Raw genomic sequence first — 14638 nt, 5'->3', positions numbered from 1 at the left:
TGTTATCCTCCACTTCACATCTTTCATATGCCTCATTTTTTAATGCAAAAAATGAGGCATTTATCTAATTTAGCTCTTTGTTTTTCCTAACAAAGTTGCAAGTTATCAACATCTTGCAGTAATGAAAGAATGTGTTTACTTACGGACACAGACAGGTGTTGTTCCGGACCACCGATGGTCTTGCTGGCAGATTCTGACAGATGTGCCGATTAGTCTGTATCCCAACATGCACTGGTACACCACAGTGTCACGGTAGCTTGAGCCATCTCCGCTAATGTGACCATTGACTATAGGATCTGGAGAGTCGCAGTGACCAGCTGGAGGAGACACACGTTGAAATACCACAGTGAAAAAGAAAAGAAAAAAAACAACTTACTTTCACTTAATAAATCTCAAGTTTGCTTGGTGCACACAAAGGTAAAACTTTAAAACACTTCAAATATTTGAGGATAACTTTTTGGCCTGAAACTCATTAGTGCATTTTCAAGTCAGCGTTTCAACAGCTTAGCTCAAGAATTTGGCAATTACAGTTGCACAAAAGGTCTCTGAAAATCACAAACATGAGAACTTTTTGTGTTTTCGAACTGACCTTGAAATACTAAGGCCCTATTTTGAGTTAATTAACTCGAGGAATGAGAAATATTTCAAGAATAAATTGGCAGTATTAAATATACCTTTCTGTGATGCCTTTCTAAAAAGATGGATCACAAACAAACTACTTTTAATTTTAAAAAAATGGTTGTCTTAAATAAAGACTATTTAAAAAAATGTTTTACATTGCATTTTACAGTAAAGATGTGTTTCTTACAATTAACCAATGTTACAAATACAGACATATAAAATTAAACTGTCAATGTCTGTATTTAAATATAATGTCATATTAATGCTGAATATGTATCTTTTCAGAATTTTGAAACTTTTGTAGGGTAATTTAAAAACACCAAGTCTACAGCTAACACAATTAAATGTTATTGTTATATGTCTCATCTAAAAAATGATGTAAGTAAGGTTATAGTAGATGTTAAAGGCATAAACAAAAAAAAAACCTCTCTATGGATCACAGACCTATGATGAAAATGGTCCAAGTTAACATTTAATGAGAATAATACTTCTGACATTTTTCTGACTGCTCACTACATTTTAATCCCAATATGTCTTCTCTTTCCTGATAATTATTCACAGCACACACTCAATAGAATATTGATTTTATTGATCAGGCTTTCATGTAAATGTGATCAAGTAGAAACCAGAAAACAATACACACTCAACAATATTTAATGGATCTTACCTAAACATTTAGTTTCTGCACCACTCCACAGCCCATCAGCGCCACATTCTCTCACATGTGATCCAACTAGTGTGTATCCATGGTTACACATAAAGATGGCGGTCGCTCCAAATGTAGTCAGTGTCCCCAGTTTCGTACCAAAGGGTGGTGTAGGAAGCTCCCCACAAGAGATGACTGAAAAGGGAAAGACCCAGAAATCACTAAAGGGACTACATATCCCTTTTGGCCTGGGAACACCTTGAGATACCCCAAAACGAGCTGAAGGATGATTGGTCAGTTTCTGCAATGGCCATGATATCTGGCCATCACAGTTGTGACATAAATCTGAAAAGAGCATTGAAAACTCTAAATGTGCAAATTTTTGTTTTGTTAAAGACACTCAACACTGTTTGTGGTTGGAGTACAACAGACCACAAGAGAAGAGACACTGGATACTGAACAGAACTGAATGATCAGGTTTGTTTATATTCCTGTGTTCTTTTTTGTCCAAACAATTGGAAATGCTATTCTGATTCTCAGCTCAAATGCTCTTGCCATAATTTATTCAACATAGTTGCTTATCTGCAGTAAATTAATAACATATTTATAAAGAATATAGTCTTCAAACTTATTGTCATCTTTTAGGAATTCTCCTAAATCTGCCTAAGCTGCTTTAGTAGCCAACTTAGACAAAAAGATTACTTAAAATTGACCTAAATAAATCACTGTTTTAATCTTAAACAAATTTAATCCCCTTAATATTTTTCCTCTCACTTTATCATCAGCAATTCATGTATTATGCAACACTAAGAAATTCTGCATTGGAAAGTTTTCGCAGTCACAATGTTCTCACTAAGCTTTTCTTTATGAACTAAGCAGCAAAGACACATTGCAGAATACTACTCGTATTTGAAAAAAATCGTCTTTGATGGTTGCCAACATGCAAATCACATTTAGGAATCACAGTCTATCTTCTGCATGAAACGGTTATCACTGCCCCAAGGTAAAAGGCAATGCTTAATATCCTAAGGCATTTGGAAACACATATACCCTTGATATCTCAGAAGGCTGAAGTAGAGAAGAAAGTAGAAAAACACATGTACAGGCTATCAAGTTGATATAGAATGCATCTATCTTTTGGGATAAGCTTTTATTTTCAAAAACACAATTCCTGCATTGTTATTCCAACACACCAAAACATAAAGCTCACATTTTGACAAAATAACAGAAGGTACCCCTATTAGAAGAATACCTTTCTCTGATTTTTCCAACTGTCTGCTTGTTCCAGGGTGGGTTTGCTGTTTTGATAACTAATTCATGACAGGTGGTGGAAGTAACTGCAATGCAGTTTTATTCATGTGTTATTCTTTCAGTGTGCTGCATGTCGCCTGTTCATGTTGTTGCATCATTGTTTGAGTGTCTCTATGTATGAGGCGTCTTTTTCATCTCTTCTTTCATACAGCTGCTCTTTTCAACCATAAAACTTGTTAACTGAGGTCACATAGACAGCTTTTTATGTGTTAAGTACAGAGTACAAACAAGGCTTAAAGATGTAAAACCATTTCTTAGAGCCATATAGCCAAGTAAAATTGTGTAATACATCTCACATTAACAGATCAGAGTTGGGTCTCTCCTCTGTTTTTGCAAGCAGATTAGTAAAATCTGAATTAATTACTTAAACTTTCAGAGATTATGTTGTACTGTACTGGGGTTGGATGGCAAGCACCAGCTAACAAATATGACAAATACATTTACAAAAATTGTTTTGTTGCCAAATTTTGTGAGTGTATACTTATTGATCACACAGAAAATAACAACATATATTCTTCTACCAGAAGCTTAGCTATGCAGGAAAAGTGGGTTAGGATCAGAAAATTAGGATGGATTTATTTAAACACTTTTAGTGATAGGATTAATAAACAAAACTTTTAAAGATCTTCAGTTTCAGGGGAAAGAACAAAACATGGCTGAGGCACCAGAACATAGCCCACAGTTTCTGCAATGATCAAGATATCTGGCCATGCAGATATTAGGAAAACATGTTGCGTTATAATATTTATCACTACTAATATTAGCAACCTATCTTTTTGTGTCTAAGTCAAAGGAACGAGACCAAGTTTTAGCTGCAGCCGCCATCAGACATTGGTAACAGAGTTTGAATGACATCACAGTGTCCTCAGAATTACCTGACTGCTGCAACACTTTAATACAATTAAAACTTAAAGAAAAGTCCAGACTGATGATGTGTGGAACAATGAGGCTTTAGGTAGTTTTGGTAGTTTTTGGTATATTCACTTCTACGTTTTGTACAATCAATTCACTCTTTGCTAATAAAACATATTCTCTCCATAAAGTTGTCCTGAGGAAACCGAGTCTTGGCACACACCTGTGCACATTTTAAATTTGTGCAGATCAGGGTAGCAATGCTCCTCAGAACGGGAGTAGAAGTGACATCAGCTACCTGACTGCAGCCTGAATTTAAGCTTTTTGGAAATACAGTTTGCTATGAGAAGTTTGCAAATTGCCAGCAATCTATCACAGTAGACAACATTTTTTTGGTCTCATTTCTTCTTACTAGTCATAACTAATTAAGTTTTAGTTTTGTAAGCACTTACTCAAATTAAAGATTTTGCTGCCACCATTTTTTTTCTTAGATGGCTATAGGATTATGCAATGGTGTGCAATCATGGCTTCTCTGCTGGGATTCCTAACTCTCTTGGAACTTTCAGCAGTGTGCAATCTGTAAACCTGTTTGTTTGTTTTTATTAAAACAAAAACCTGAAACCCATTTAAATTTAAAATGTGTACAAAAATACATCTTTCTTTACTTTAAAGTACTTCATGCAACGGTCTATGTCCTGTAATATTTAACTATGTCACAATCAAAAATAAAATCTCAAAATCAAGTGGCCTAGTGTGTATACTTTCTCATGAATAAGTGAGTCAATATGGCTGAAAACTTACTCTTGCACGCAGCTGGGTCATCCGATCCTTCCCAGGTCCCATTGGCAAGGCAGCGGAGAGTTCGATGCCCGACACCCAAATAAAAGCCTGTTGAGCACTCCAACATCACAGTGGAACCAAACTCACCCAGCCTACCAACGAGCAGGCGATAGGTCATGTGCTCTGTCAGGACGCCTTCAATGCTGGAACAGCGCACAGCTGTAGTGGGAGGAGGTAAAAAGAAGAGAAATGTTTCATAGGTGAAAACAGAGATTGAAATTATAGCATAATTTTATAGACAGGTGAATTCTGGTTAGGATCACTTACGCAGGCAACGGGGAAATGAACCTGTGTTACTCCAGCTGCCATCCTCCAAACACACAGCTGACACAGAAGCACCAGGGTCAAGATGGTAACCATAATTACATTCATAAGTGACCTGGCTACCAACATTATAGTGGTATGCATGGAAGCTGCCGTTGGCAGGAGTCTGAGGTATTCCACATGAAACCGCTACAAAAAGGAAAAATAGAACAGAAATAGAATAGAAAGCCTTTATCGTCAATGCACTGAAATAGTACAACGGGATTGAGAATACAACTCAATGGTACAAGGCAGAACATTAGAAGACATAAATAACTAAAATTCATACCAAATAAAACATATTTACTCAAGATAAACTGAGATATTGAAAGATATTTACTCAAGATAAACAAATTAAATCTTTAAAAACCTCTTTTGGCTGCCTACCTTGACAAACGGGTGCAGGTGTGTCCCACTGGTAAAGCCCAGTAGAATCAAGCCTGCAGGTGGCGTTGCTTAAGCCTACCAGGCGGTAACCATGGTTACAATAGAACTGAAGTCTGCTACCTGGATGGAGTTTCGTTCGGTTGACTACACCACCATTTAATGGAGGCTCATTAATGCTGCAATAAGAAGCTTGAAACGGAGAACGAGAAAAACAGATGGGAAAAATGATATGAATTCACAAGAAATTGAAGCAATTACCAGCCTGATGCTGAAAATAATTATCAAGAGCGCCTGTTAATTTTAAGAGGGATTTTGAGAGAAAAAAAACACGATAAATTATCTCTGCCTGTGCAAGCATTACAGTGACTTGAGTCAACTTACAAGAACTTAAAAACCTGTGACAGACCGTATAATAGAGCAATTATTTTTGAGTAATAGAATGGGTTTGTTCTCAGAACAAAGAAAATGCAAAGTTGATTGAGTACGGAACAGTTGGATGAATTATGATAGCCCACTTTTGTCTCCTGTTTACCTAATGGGGTCACCGTTTCTCTCAGATATATTTCTTGAAATGAGCTGCCCAGTACAGTGAAATAACACCCCACAATTTCTACAAACTTGTCATCCCAACTGTGTGTCTAACTCTCATTACCTGCTTTTTTCTTTTTAAACATTATTACACTACTATTGCACTATTTCATCCAGTAATGGTACAAGTCTTAAAATATCATTCATCTTGGTTCTACCATCTATGTGTCCATTTGACACATACTACCTTAAAACGTTTGGTAGTCAGGTATATTTTCCCATGAAAAGAAGAAAATTGTTGGCAATACTTGTAATAATAACAACTAGTTTTATGGACTTCAGTACAATAAAAAGAACAATTTAGTGATGTTTAAATAGTCTTTAAAATGTCCAAATTTCACTTTGTCCAATGTGGCTAGTAAAAAAAAAAGCTAAACATTTTTGACAACAATATGAAAGCATTTAGTACTATGAAAAAAGTATTTATCTTCTTGCATATCTGTTTAGATTTTTAATTTGTTTTTGATCCAAAAATATTTCCCAACAAACTAATTTTAATGTTACAGGAAATACAATATGTTTTCAATTAGGGATTCAGTTTAATAAAGTAAGAAGGTTCCTAAGTCTCCCTAATTCAATTAACTTTGATCACTGTCTGTAGAATTCAGGAACTTACTTAAATAGAAACTGTCTAACCATAAGATGGAGGCTAAAAGCCACTTGTAATTCCAAATGACAAAAAGAACACAAAAGACAATTTTAAGCCATTTTTCTCTTGTTCTCTAAATAATTCAAGTATTTATATACTTCCAGATTTATTCATAGGTTGCTCAAAAGGCTCTATGAATGAACTGGAGTCTGAAAAACAATAACAAAATAGAAAAAAACAAAGCAAATAAAAAAATAACTCTAATAAAGATAGATGAAACAAACACTGATCACTCCACTGCTGTGTTTCAGGAGGATCACTGGACACAGACATGAACATTCAAGAACATTAACACCATTTAGCAGTGGAAGCAAAGTCAAAGGATGTAAAAGGATGTAATATATGAAAATACAGCGGCTATTATCAAACGTCATTCTGATCAGTTCAACCTACCAAGCAGGAAGCCAAAAGTGATTAGCATGTATTTGCATTATATACTTTGATTTGTTTACCTCAGCACACCAGGGTATTAATAATGTATATGAAGTGGAATATCTCAACCATAAATCCTTGTTCTCTGTGTCGCTGTTATCAGTCCATTACAGCACTGTGGGGAACAGTACTCAAGACTGCTGACCAATTTAAACTATAGATTAAAAATCCATCAACTTTATTTCCTCCATTATTTTTAAGATCTGTGTAACTGTAAATTACATTTTATCATTAAGACGATCAGCAATCTTAAAAGAATTTGTACAAATTTAAGATGCCACTCACAGTCTAACACGCATTAATAAATCAAAGCTATTAACTCTCTTTCATATGTAATAATGCATTCAAAAGAATGCTTTCTAAATGATCATTGCTCACTCTACCATTAAAACATTATTCTCATGAGAAGGAGATCATTATTAATGCTAGTCTGAGAAATTAGCAATCTTTTGAACTATGAGGAGTGCATAAATGTTCCTAGATTCTGAGAAAGCAGATAGGGCAGAGTAGGTAGTTGTCAATCATCCAGATGGGATATGAACTATCACCTTGAAAACTGAGACTCCTATTGTGACATATGGTAAAGCAAAGTAACACTTCGTTTTAATCAAGTCATTAAATCAATCATCCAAGACTCACAATGAATGAAACTAACATGATAAAGTTTTTTTTTCTGTTTTTGAAAAAGATGTACAAAAGCTCCAAATGCAGTACTGAACAAAGCAGAACAAAGAAATATGAAATCTTTCACATCTGATTATTTGCTGATGTCTGAAAGAAAATATAAAGATGCTGGCTGTACCCGAGTATCGTATCTTGAATCCCCTCTTGTTAGTTGCATGGTCAGTAGACCATCGTAGATAGAGCTGGTTTGTTTTAGACGTGAAGTTCAGCTGAGAGGAATGGTTACCACTGAGAGCAACAAGCAAAGGGCTTTGTCCTGATGATCCTGGGAAGAAGCACACATATACAGGGGTTTAGAATGAAATTCCTTGTTATCTTGGTGGATATCTACAATATACAGAAATAGGAACTTTTTGTATTGTGTCTGCCACTGTATAGCATTGCCATTGAGAGACTGTGTTTAGACTTTAGTCTTTAAATTCTTTCGGCATTGATTTTCGACATTGTTTTAGAATTGTAGTCTTCCTGCAGTTGGAAGAAGTGAACAAAGCTGTTCAGTCCGTGTTCAGAATATCACCAAGCTGCTAGGAACTGTTTGTTCATATATTCATGTGTTAGGTGTCGTGTTTAACTTGTGTTTACTCATCAACATCTGAGGGCACTTTGTTTATTTTAGCAATAGTAGATCAATTAGAAAAGCTCAAATTCAATCAGAACACTGAAAGGAAATGAAGAGCTGTGTATCTAATGTGTTATCATTCATGAATAAAAATGAATTAAAGCTTACTGCCAATGGGCATTTTTATGTATATTGATGTTATGTGTAACAAATAGTGGTGAGACAGTTGCATACCATCAAAAATCTCCAGTTCATCAAATTGCTTCTCACTGTGGAACATCTCTACATAGATATTTATGGTGTAACCTGGAAAACAAGACAAATGTATTAGACTGCATGAACAAGATGTGTATAGCAATTTAAAATTGTTTGTGCACTGTTTATACAAGCAAAGCTAATTCACATATTACACACTTTATATTCATCCCTCGACAAAAAGAAGATTTTTACCAACAATAGACGCATGTAAGCCTTATCTGGGATTTGAGTCTATTTTTATGTTATTTTTACACAGACCACTAAGGACCTTATTCATATCTGTGCCTTGGCAGTGGAGCTGGGGTTTGTCAGGGATGCCCCTTGTGATGTCTGAAAGACGTGGCAGTTTATCAATTATTGTACTTGAGCTGCAGAAAACATCCTCATTTTTTATGGGTGGGAATGAAACCAAAAATAACAGATGACACTAGCAATTTACTTTTAGCTGCTGTTCACCTACAAGCTAAATTAGCCAGACAGGAAAAAGGGTAGAGATGTTACAGTAGCCTAATCCCAGATTACACTAACTACGCAATCATATTCAGAAAACAGAATGCCATCAAATTCATTACCTGGAATCATACGAAGGAGCCAGGAGCAAGTCTGGCTGTTGGGATAGTTGCCAGGAAACCCAGGACTTAGTATGACTCCTGATGATGAAAACCTCTCCTCATTTGCTGGGCACTGAGCTGGATAAAAAAAAAAAGTGCAAATTATTGGTAATGTGAGCTGTGGAATGCCAAAAAAGGCAGAAAACATACAAAACCTAGCACAATCAAACACACAAGAAAATAACTACCATCCACTTACAATTACAAGATTCTTTTTTGTGTTTTTAAGTGGGTTCTGTTTGGCAGTATGGTACTCAAAGGTCAAGGAGATTTGCTTTCAAAGGTGGAGCACAACAGCATTTGCTTCAGTTGATGTCTAAAAAAACTAAGATTTTTTTGGGTATATTTCATATGTAATGGACATGGAGTTTTGAAAAAATGAGAGAAAAAGAGAAAAAACGCAGAGAGGTAAGGCAAAAAATATAAAGGGAAAGGAGACAACAAAGGGATGGAAGGATAAAAAGATTACAACACCCTGAGTCTACTTCTACACTTGCAGAAAGAGAGAAAAATAAAGAGAACTGAGAAGACAAACAATATATGCATATACAACAAGATATACTTTAGCCGAGATAGCATATCTGTCAATACCTGAATCCAAACACCTAAAACATGTTTTTAACACTTCACTGGTTATGTTTGTCTTTAAAAAGTACTTTGTTAGGTTCAGAAAACAACTTCTCTAGGATTAAAATAATATATTTGCATTCTAGCAAAAAATCTAAAAACCACTGACTCTATATGTTACTATTTATTGTCAATAGCCTTAAGCAACTGCAAGATCAGTGAAAGGACAAACTTTACTCACATTTTGCAACTTTATCTTTTAGAGGAAAATGTCTTTTTTGCTTTTTTGTGTCTTCTCATAAGAGAGTTGTTTTTACAATATGAAACTATTTTCTATTACTTTAACAGAGGGATCTGTACCTTTTCAATGCTCAATGCTCATTTCAGTCACTTAGAAATCACAGTATTTATCTCAGGTCTAACTCCACTACGCTTCCCAGACTTGGTTGGATAACAAATTTCTCTTCTAAAGCTTTGATATAAGTTTAAAATCTAACATGTTACAACATTTTTCACATTAACTACTTAAGTTCTGAATTAACCTGTTCAGTGTTTCTTTATTAGGCAAAAATAAATAAATCAATAAAAACTAGCATGAAGAAGTTTATATTTATCTCATAGGGACTTCAGATACCAATTATAATAATTAGTTTTATAGGCACAAAAATAAGTACACAGAGATGCTTCCATTATAAAATAATACAGATTTCAATCAAAATTTGATTTTAATATGTGACTTTATTAATAGAATTGCACAGAAACTCTTCCAGGAACCCCAATTTTTTCTACCTTACTATTAACATCAAGTGGCAAATACACTTAATTTCCAACATATTAAAGCAGAGTTTTATATATACTGTGCCTTACCTTGACATTTTGGGGGTGGATCTTCAAAAATCAAGTGGGAATTAAGCTTACACATAAGCTCTGCTTTTCCAATCAGTGTGTACCCAGGTAGGCAGCGATACTTCACAATATCTCCTAAAAAAAAATTAATAAAAAGATTCTTTAGGTCACCAAAATACATTACCTAATTATTTCAACAACTTTTATTTTTTTTAGATTTAAGTACCTTGAACATTTGTGCTTATTGCTGATTTTCAGATTTTTTTATTAGTGAAACGAAAAACAAACAAAAAAAAATATTGAAATAAACCATTCTGTCCAATTAAGATCTCGCAAAGAAAGCAAAAAAAATACCCAGAATAAAAACAGAAGAATAATTTATTTATTCCATGCTTTAAAGGAAGGATTCGAGACTATAATTTGTACACACAGATCAACATTTCCACAAATACTAAGAAAAAGTTTTAAAATGGCTTTTATAGACGCCTTGAAACATATTTAGACTTTATTTTGTTCGATGACAAACGACAGATTTGCTTGAAATGAATATATTACATTTAAACTCTAAAATATTTGCATTTCTTTAAAGTATGTTTAAAATTTCTAATTGACCAATTCTTCTTTCTTATTTTCCTTCTGATTGCTGATGCTTTTTAACTTCAAGAGTTCAGTTTGACATGTTTGGATTCTCAAAAGCCTTCCAGTAGATTCAATTCTATATATATTTCAAACCTTTTTGACAAGACTCAGACCAAACTTTGTTTGAACTAAACAAACACGAACACTCACTTTAGCCCTGAGCTTGCTTAAAGATTTATACCTTTATAACATCAAAGAAAAAAAACCTTTTGCCTGCTTAGCACTGTTTGACGTGCATAAACCATTATCTCATCTAAAGTTTTGCACAACTTTGCTGAGAAAAATATGCTTCCTGGTCCAAAACATGTCGCCAACACTGCAACTACTGACGTAATGCTTTCCTGAACTGTTCCTCCTCCAGGATGTGTGTGGGATTTTCCCTTCAGCCCAAAGTGGGGGTTCGAAAAGAACTGTTTGTGTAACTGTAGGCCCACGACAAACTGGCAACATGCAATTCTCAATCATGTTAAAATGTGAGATCCTAATTAAAGGACACAAATGCAAACTGACTTTGATGCCTCAAGAGATACTGAAAGTGGAAGAAAAATTATATGTCAAGCTTTTCAACATTTCCTACTTAAAAATGTATACATTTTAGTATGAATGTTACTTTTAAATTTTAGTTTAAAAGAAAGACTTAACACTTTTAAAATAAGACAGAAAAAAATCCAAAGTCTTGTTGGAGCTAAGTGATTTATTTCCATAGTATGGGAAACGTTTGTAGCACTAAAATAGAATGAATAATTTGCAGTCTGTTGAAAGAGCCTAAAGAAGAAAAAAGTGCATTATTCTATAAATCTTGTATAAATCAGTTTGAGAAATTCTATGGAGAAACTCCATATAAACAGCTAACTGTTAAAACCCCATCCTATTACATCAACTATATTTAAAAACCTAAAAACCTCACTTGTTTCTATTAGTTGTGGACATAGTCACCAAGAGCCATTCTGAAGTAGCCCTATATTCAGCTGAAATTTAATTCCTACTTTGATTGAATTTGTTTTCATCCAGCAACACAGACAATATTGAATTTCTCTCTCTCCTTCTTTCTCTCTCACTTAAAATACATATAACTATATATTATTTCTTGTAGTTTAAGTGAAAACCACCTTAGCACCACTGTATGAGAAGGTAGCACTTACAATCTACCAGGGATGCACACAATCAGTGCCATGAAAAATGAGTTAGGGCTTTTGTGAACCAACATTTTATTAATCAACTAATCTGCAGATTATTTTGATGATTAATCGAGTAATGAAAATAAAATGATAACAACAATAATAATATATTGGAGATCAATACAGGTCCTAATTTTCATATCTGTGCATCCCTAACAATTACTTTTCTGTAGCTTAGAAAATTGTTCCATAATAGCTCATTTTTTAAGTCAACTTATACAAAAATTACACAAATCTGAAGTTATATTTCAATAATAAAAATTCATCTTAGTTCATCTTCAGTCAATTTAATAGATCAACTCCACTCATAGAAAACCCAGCATTTATTTAACAGACCTCAATCTACGTACACTAAAGACATTATATTAAACAAATCCCTTTAGAGACTGTTTGAGCTTCTCAAAGCAATATCATGTCTTAAATTTATGTGATGTTTGTGTGAGACTGTTGTCTGATAAAAACAGGGAAACCCCTGGAAAAAAAACCCTCTTCAGTCTTTTGGTTTTTCAACATGTGACCATAGGGGTGTTGACCTGACCTCAGCTGTCTCAACAGTCGAGTGATGGGCTGTCAAATATCTTTTTTAATGCTTAGAGCTTTAAGACTCAGCCTCCTGAAGTAAATGTCTAGCAGCTTGGGAGGTTGTGTTTAGGTGGCATGTTAGGCTAAACTCACCGTAGGGCACCAGGTCATGGAAAGAGCAATTCAGATACAGAAAGCCAGTAGCTCAGAAGGCAGATTTGTCTTTTAATCAGAAGGTTGCTAGGGTGGAGTTAAACTTCCTAAGGTGTGTTGTTAGATTTAGTAAATCCAAAACTATTCACAATGGGCCTTTCAGTTTGTCTTAAATCAAAGTAATTAACTATTGATCCAAATTTTAAACCCATTTTGGTTTCATTTCATTGGTCATTAGAAATGTAAATACATGTTATGTAAGCAAAGAGAGCAGCATAAAATTAAACAGAACTGACAAACACTAATTGGCAAAAGATGTCATTATCTAAACAATGTTTTGAGCTGTATTTGTTAAAAATGAAGGAGCTAGTACTAGTTCATGTTAGTATTGTAAGTAAGTACAGAATATTTAATTGGCAAACTATGAACATGCATAAATTCAGCCTGGTTCAAAGTAAACTGGCAGATAACTGATAGGAATCTTGTTCTTTAGCAGAAAAAACATTATTAATGCCTTTCAGCCTCTTAGCATGAATTAAATATATTTTCATCAGCTGATTGAGCATTCACTCTTGTATCAACAAGGCTAAGATGCAGGTTACAAAATGGTATGTAGTCCTTCCAAACAGATCATTTCTCCAATGCAGTTTAACCACCTTAATGTTTGTTGATAACTAATTCAGCCAAACTTAACTTGTAGATTACAACGAATTGTATCCTCAGACTATTTGGTGCAACACTTGGTCTCCTTCATGGTGATGATTCTGATTAAAGCTCTCGCAATAATTAGGTTAGAAAAAAAGAGGTATGGTGTGAATTACAAAATGCTGAAATAGATTAAACTTTATGCCTCTGTGTGCCTGATGATGGTTAACTGCATTTCCTCCTCTTATGGTAAAAATAAAGAAACATCTAAGACAACGGTGAGTTTCATTTTTCTAAATATGCCAGTCTAAATGAGGACAATCCCCTGGTACTCATGTTAATGCCTCTGCATCTTCTTTAACTGAGAAGCCACAGAACCAGAGGGACACTTTGTATTATAATAGCAATTGTGGAGTAGTAAAAAAATAACAACTGTTGTCATCTTCTGTAGATTATGCATGGTATTTACCAAGTATCGTGATTATTTTTTACAATAACAAATCTGGAGAAAATGAGTCACAACAAGTCCGACTGTGTACAATATTTGGTTGTAATCTCACTGCGTGTGTATCAGATCAAATACAGCCGATAAAAGTGATTTAATCTGAAAAGTGACCAGCACAATTTAATTTAGAATTCACTGTATGTATATATTTTTTATCGTTTACATTATCAGTTCAAGTAAGAGCAATGCAAGTGTTTCTAGTAAATCCTGGATACAAAAAAAACATCTCTAAGGACTACTACCTATGTGAAAGTCCTCATCTTCATAGATCATCTCTGCATTCTCCACAATAGGAGGAGGTGGGCATTTCTTCAAACGATAAGCTGGGGGGAAAAAAAGGTAGAAAAAAATCTTATGTGGCAGATTACAGAGCAACAAAATATGCAACATTACTGTGCATATGTTTCTTTAATAAAGTGTGGGAACCTTTGTGCAATCCCTGTAAAAGATTACTATTTTTATTCATGTGTTTTTATTTTCCAAATGTTGTTGTCATAGACACCGCAAAAATCCCAAAGAAGCGCTGTTCTTATAGATATTTGATCTGATCCAATATTTAGTTTAGATTAGGTTTATCACAGCATGCAGTCACAAAATTACTATTAAAGGGATATAGATACAACGATTTGTCAATATATTAATAATAACGTAACCTAGTTTACTGCTCACGTAGTCAGAATAAAGTGATTAAATAAATATTTAAATAATTAAAATAATCTGCCCAACATAACAACAAATGTGTTTTTATCTTTGTAAGCTGATAAAGTAGCAGCAGAACATCATCTTAATTGAAAACAGAGATCAAGAGAGTTTACAACCTCTCTCAAAACTTGGAGCACAAA

The 14638-nt window shown here is 34.3% G+C and overlaps 1 protein-coding gene across 4 annotated transcripts in view; it reads right to left on the bottom strand.

The window, feature by feature from the left end:
* The window catches only part of csmd1 (CUB and Sushi multiple domains 1), a 413944-nt gene that overhangs the window by 43458 nt on the left and 355848 nt on the right, over positions 1 to 14638 (bottom strand). For 2 of the 4 annotated variants that reach the window (XM_023332533.1, XM_023332535.1), the window contains exons 47-56: positions 14036 to 14119; positions 10176 to 10289; positions 8703 to 8819; positions 8107 to 8178; positions 7432 to 7578; positions 4961 to 5149; positions 4538 to 4723; positions 4232 to 4429; positions 1289 to 1462; positions 144 to 317 (exon numbers count right to left, since the gene is read on the bottom strand). In XM_023332533.1, the coding sequence (XP_023188301.1) occupies positions 144 to 317; positions 1289 to 1462; positions 4232 to 4429; positions 4538 to 4723; positions 4961 to 5149; positions 7432 to 7578; positions 8107 to 8178; positions 8703 to 8819; positions 10176 to 10289; positions 14036 to 14119 (1455 nt within the window). The remainder of the gene's footprint in view (positions 1 to 143; positions 318 to 1288; positions 1463 to 4231; positions 4430 to 4537; positions 4724 to 4960; positions 5150 to 7431; positions 7579 to 8106; positions 8179 to 8702; positions 8820 to 10175; positions 10290 to 14035; positions 14120 to 14638) is intronic. The other 2 variants (XM_023332534.1, XM_023332537.1) reach the window with 1 other exon arrangement.

The sequence above is a fragment of the Xiphophorus maculatus genome, chromosome 4, assembly GCF_002775205.1.
Source record: "Xiphophorus maculatus strain JP 163 A chromosome 4, X_maculatus-5.0-male, whole genome shotgun sequence".
In the NCBI taxonomy this organism is placed as follows: domain Eukaryota; kingdom Metazoa; phylum Chordata; class Actinopteri; order Cyprinodontiformes; family Poeciliidae; genus Xiphophorus; species Xiphophorus maculatus.
The sequence above is the reverse complement of the archived record's forward strand: the minus strand, read 5'-3'. Positions and strand labels throughout refer to the sequence as shown.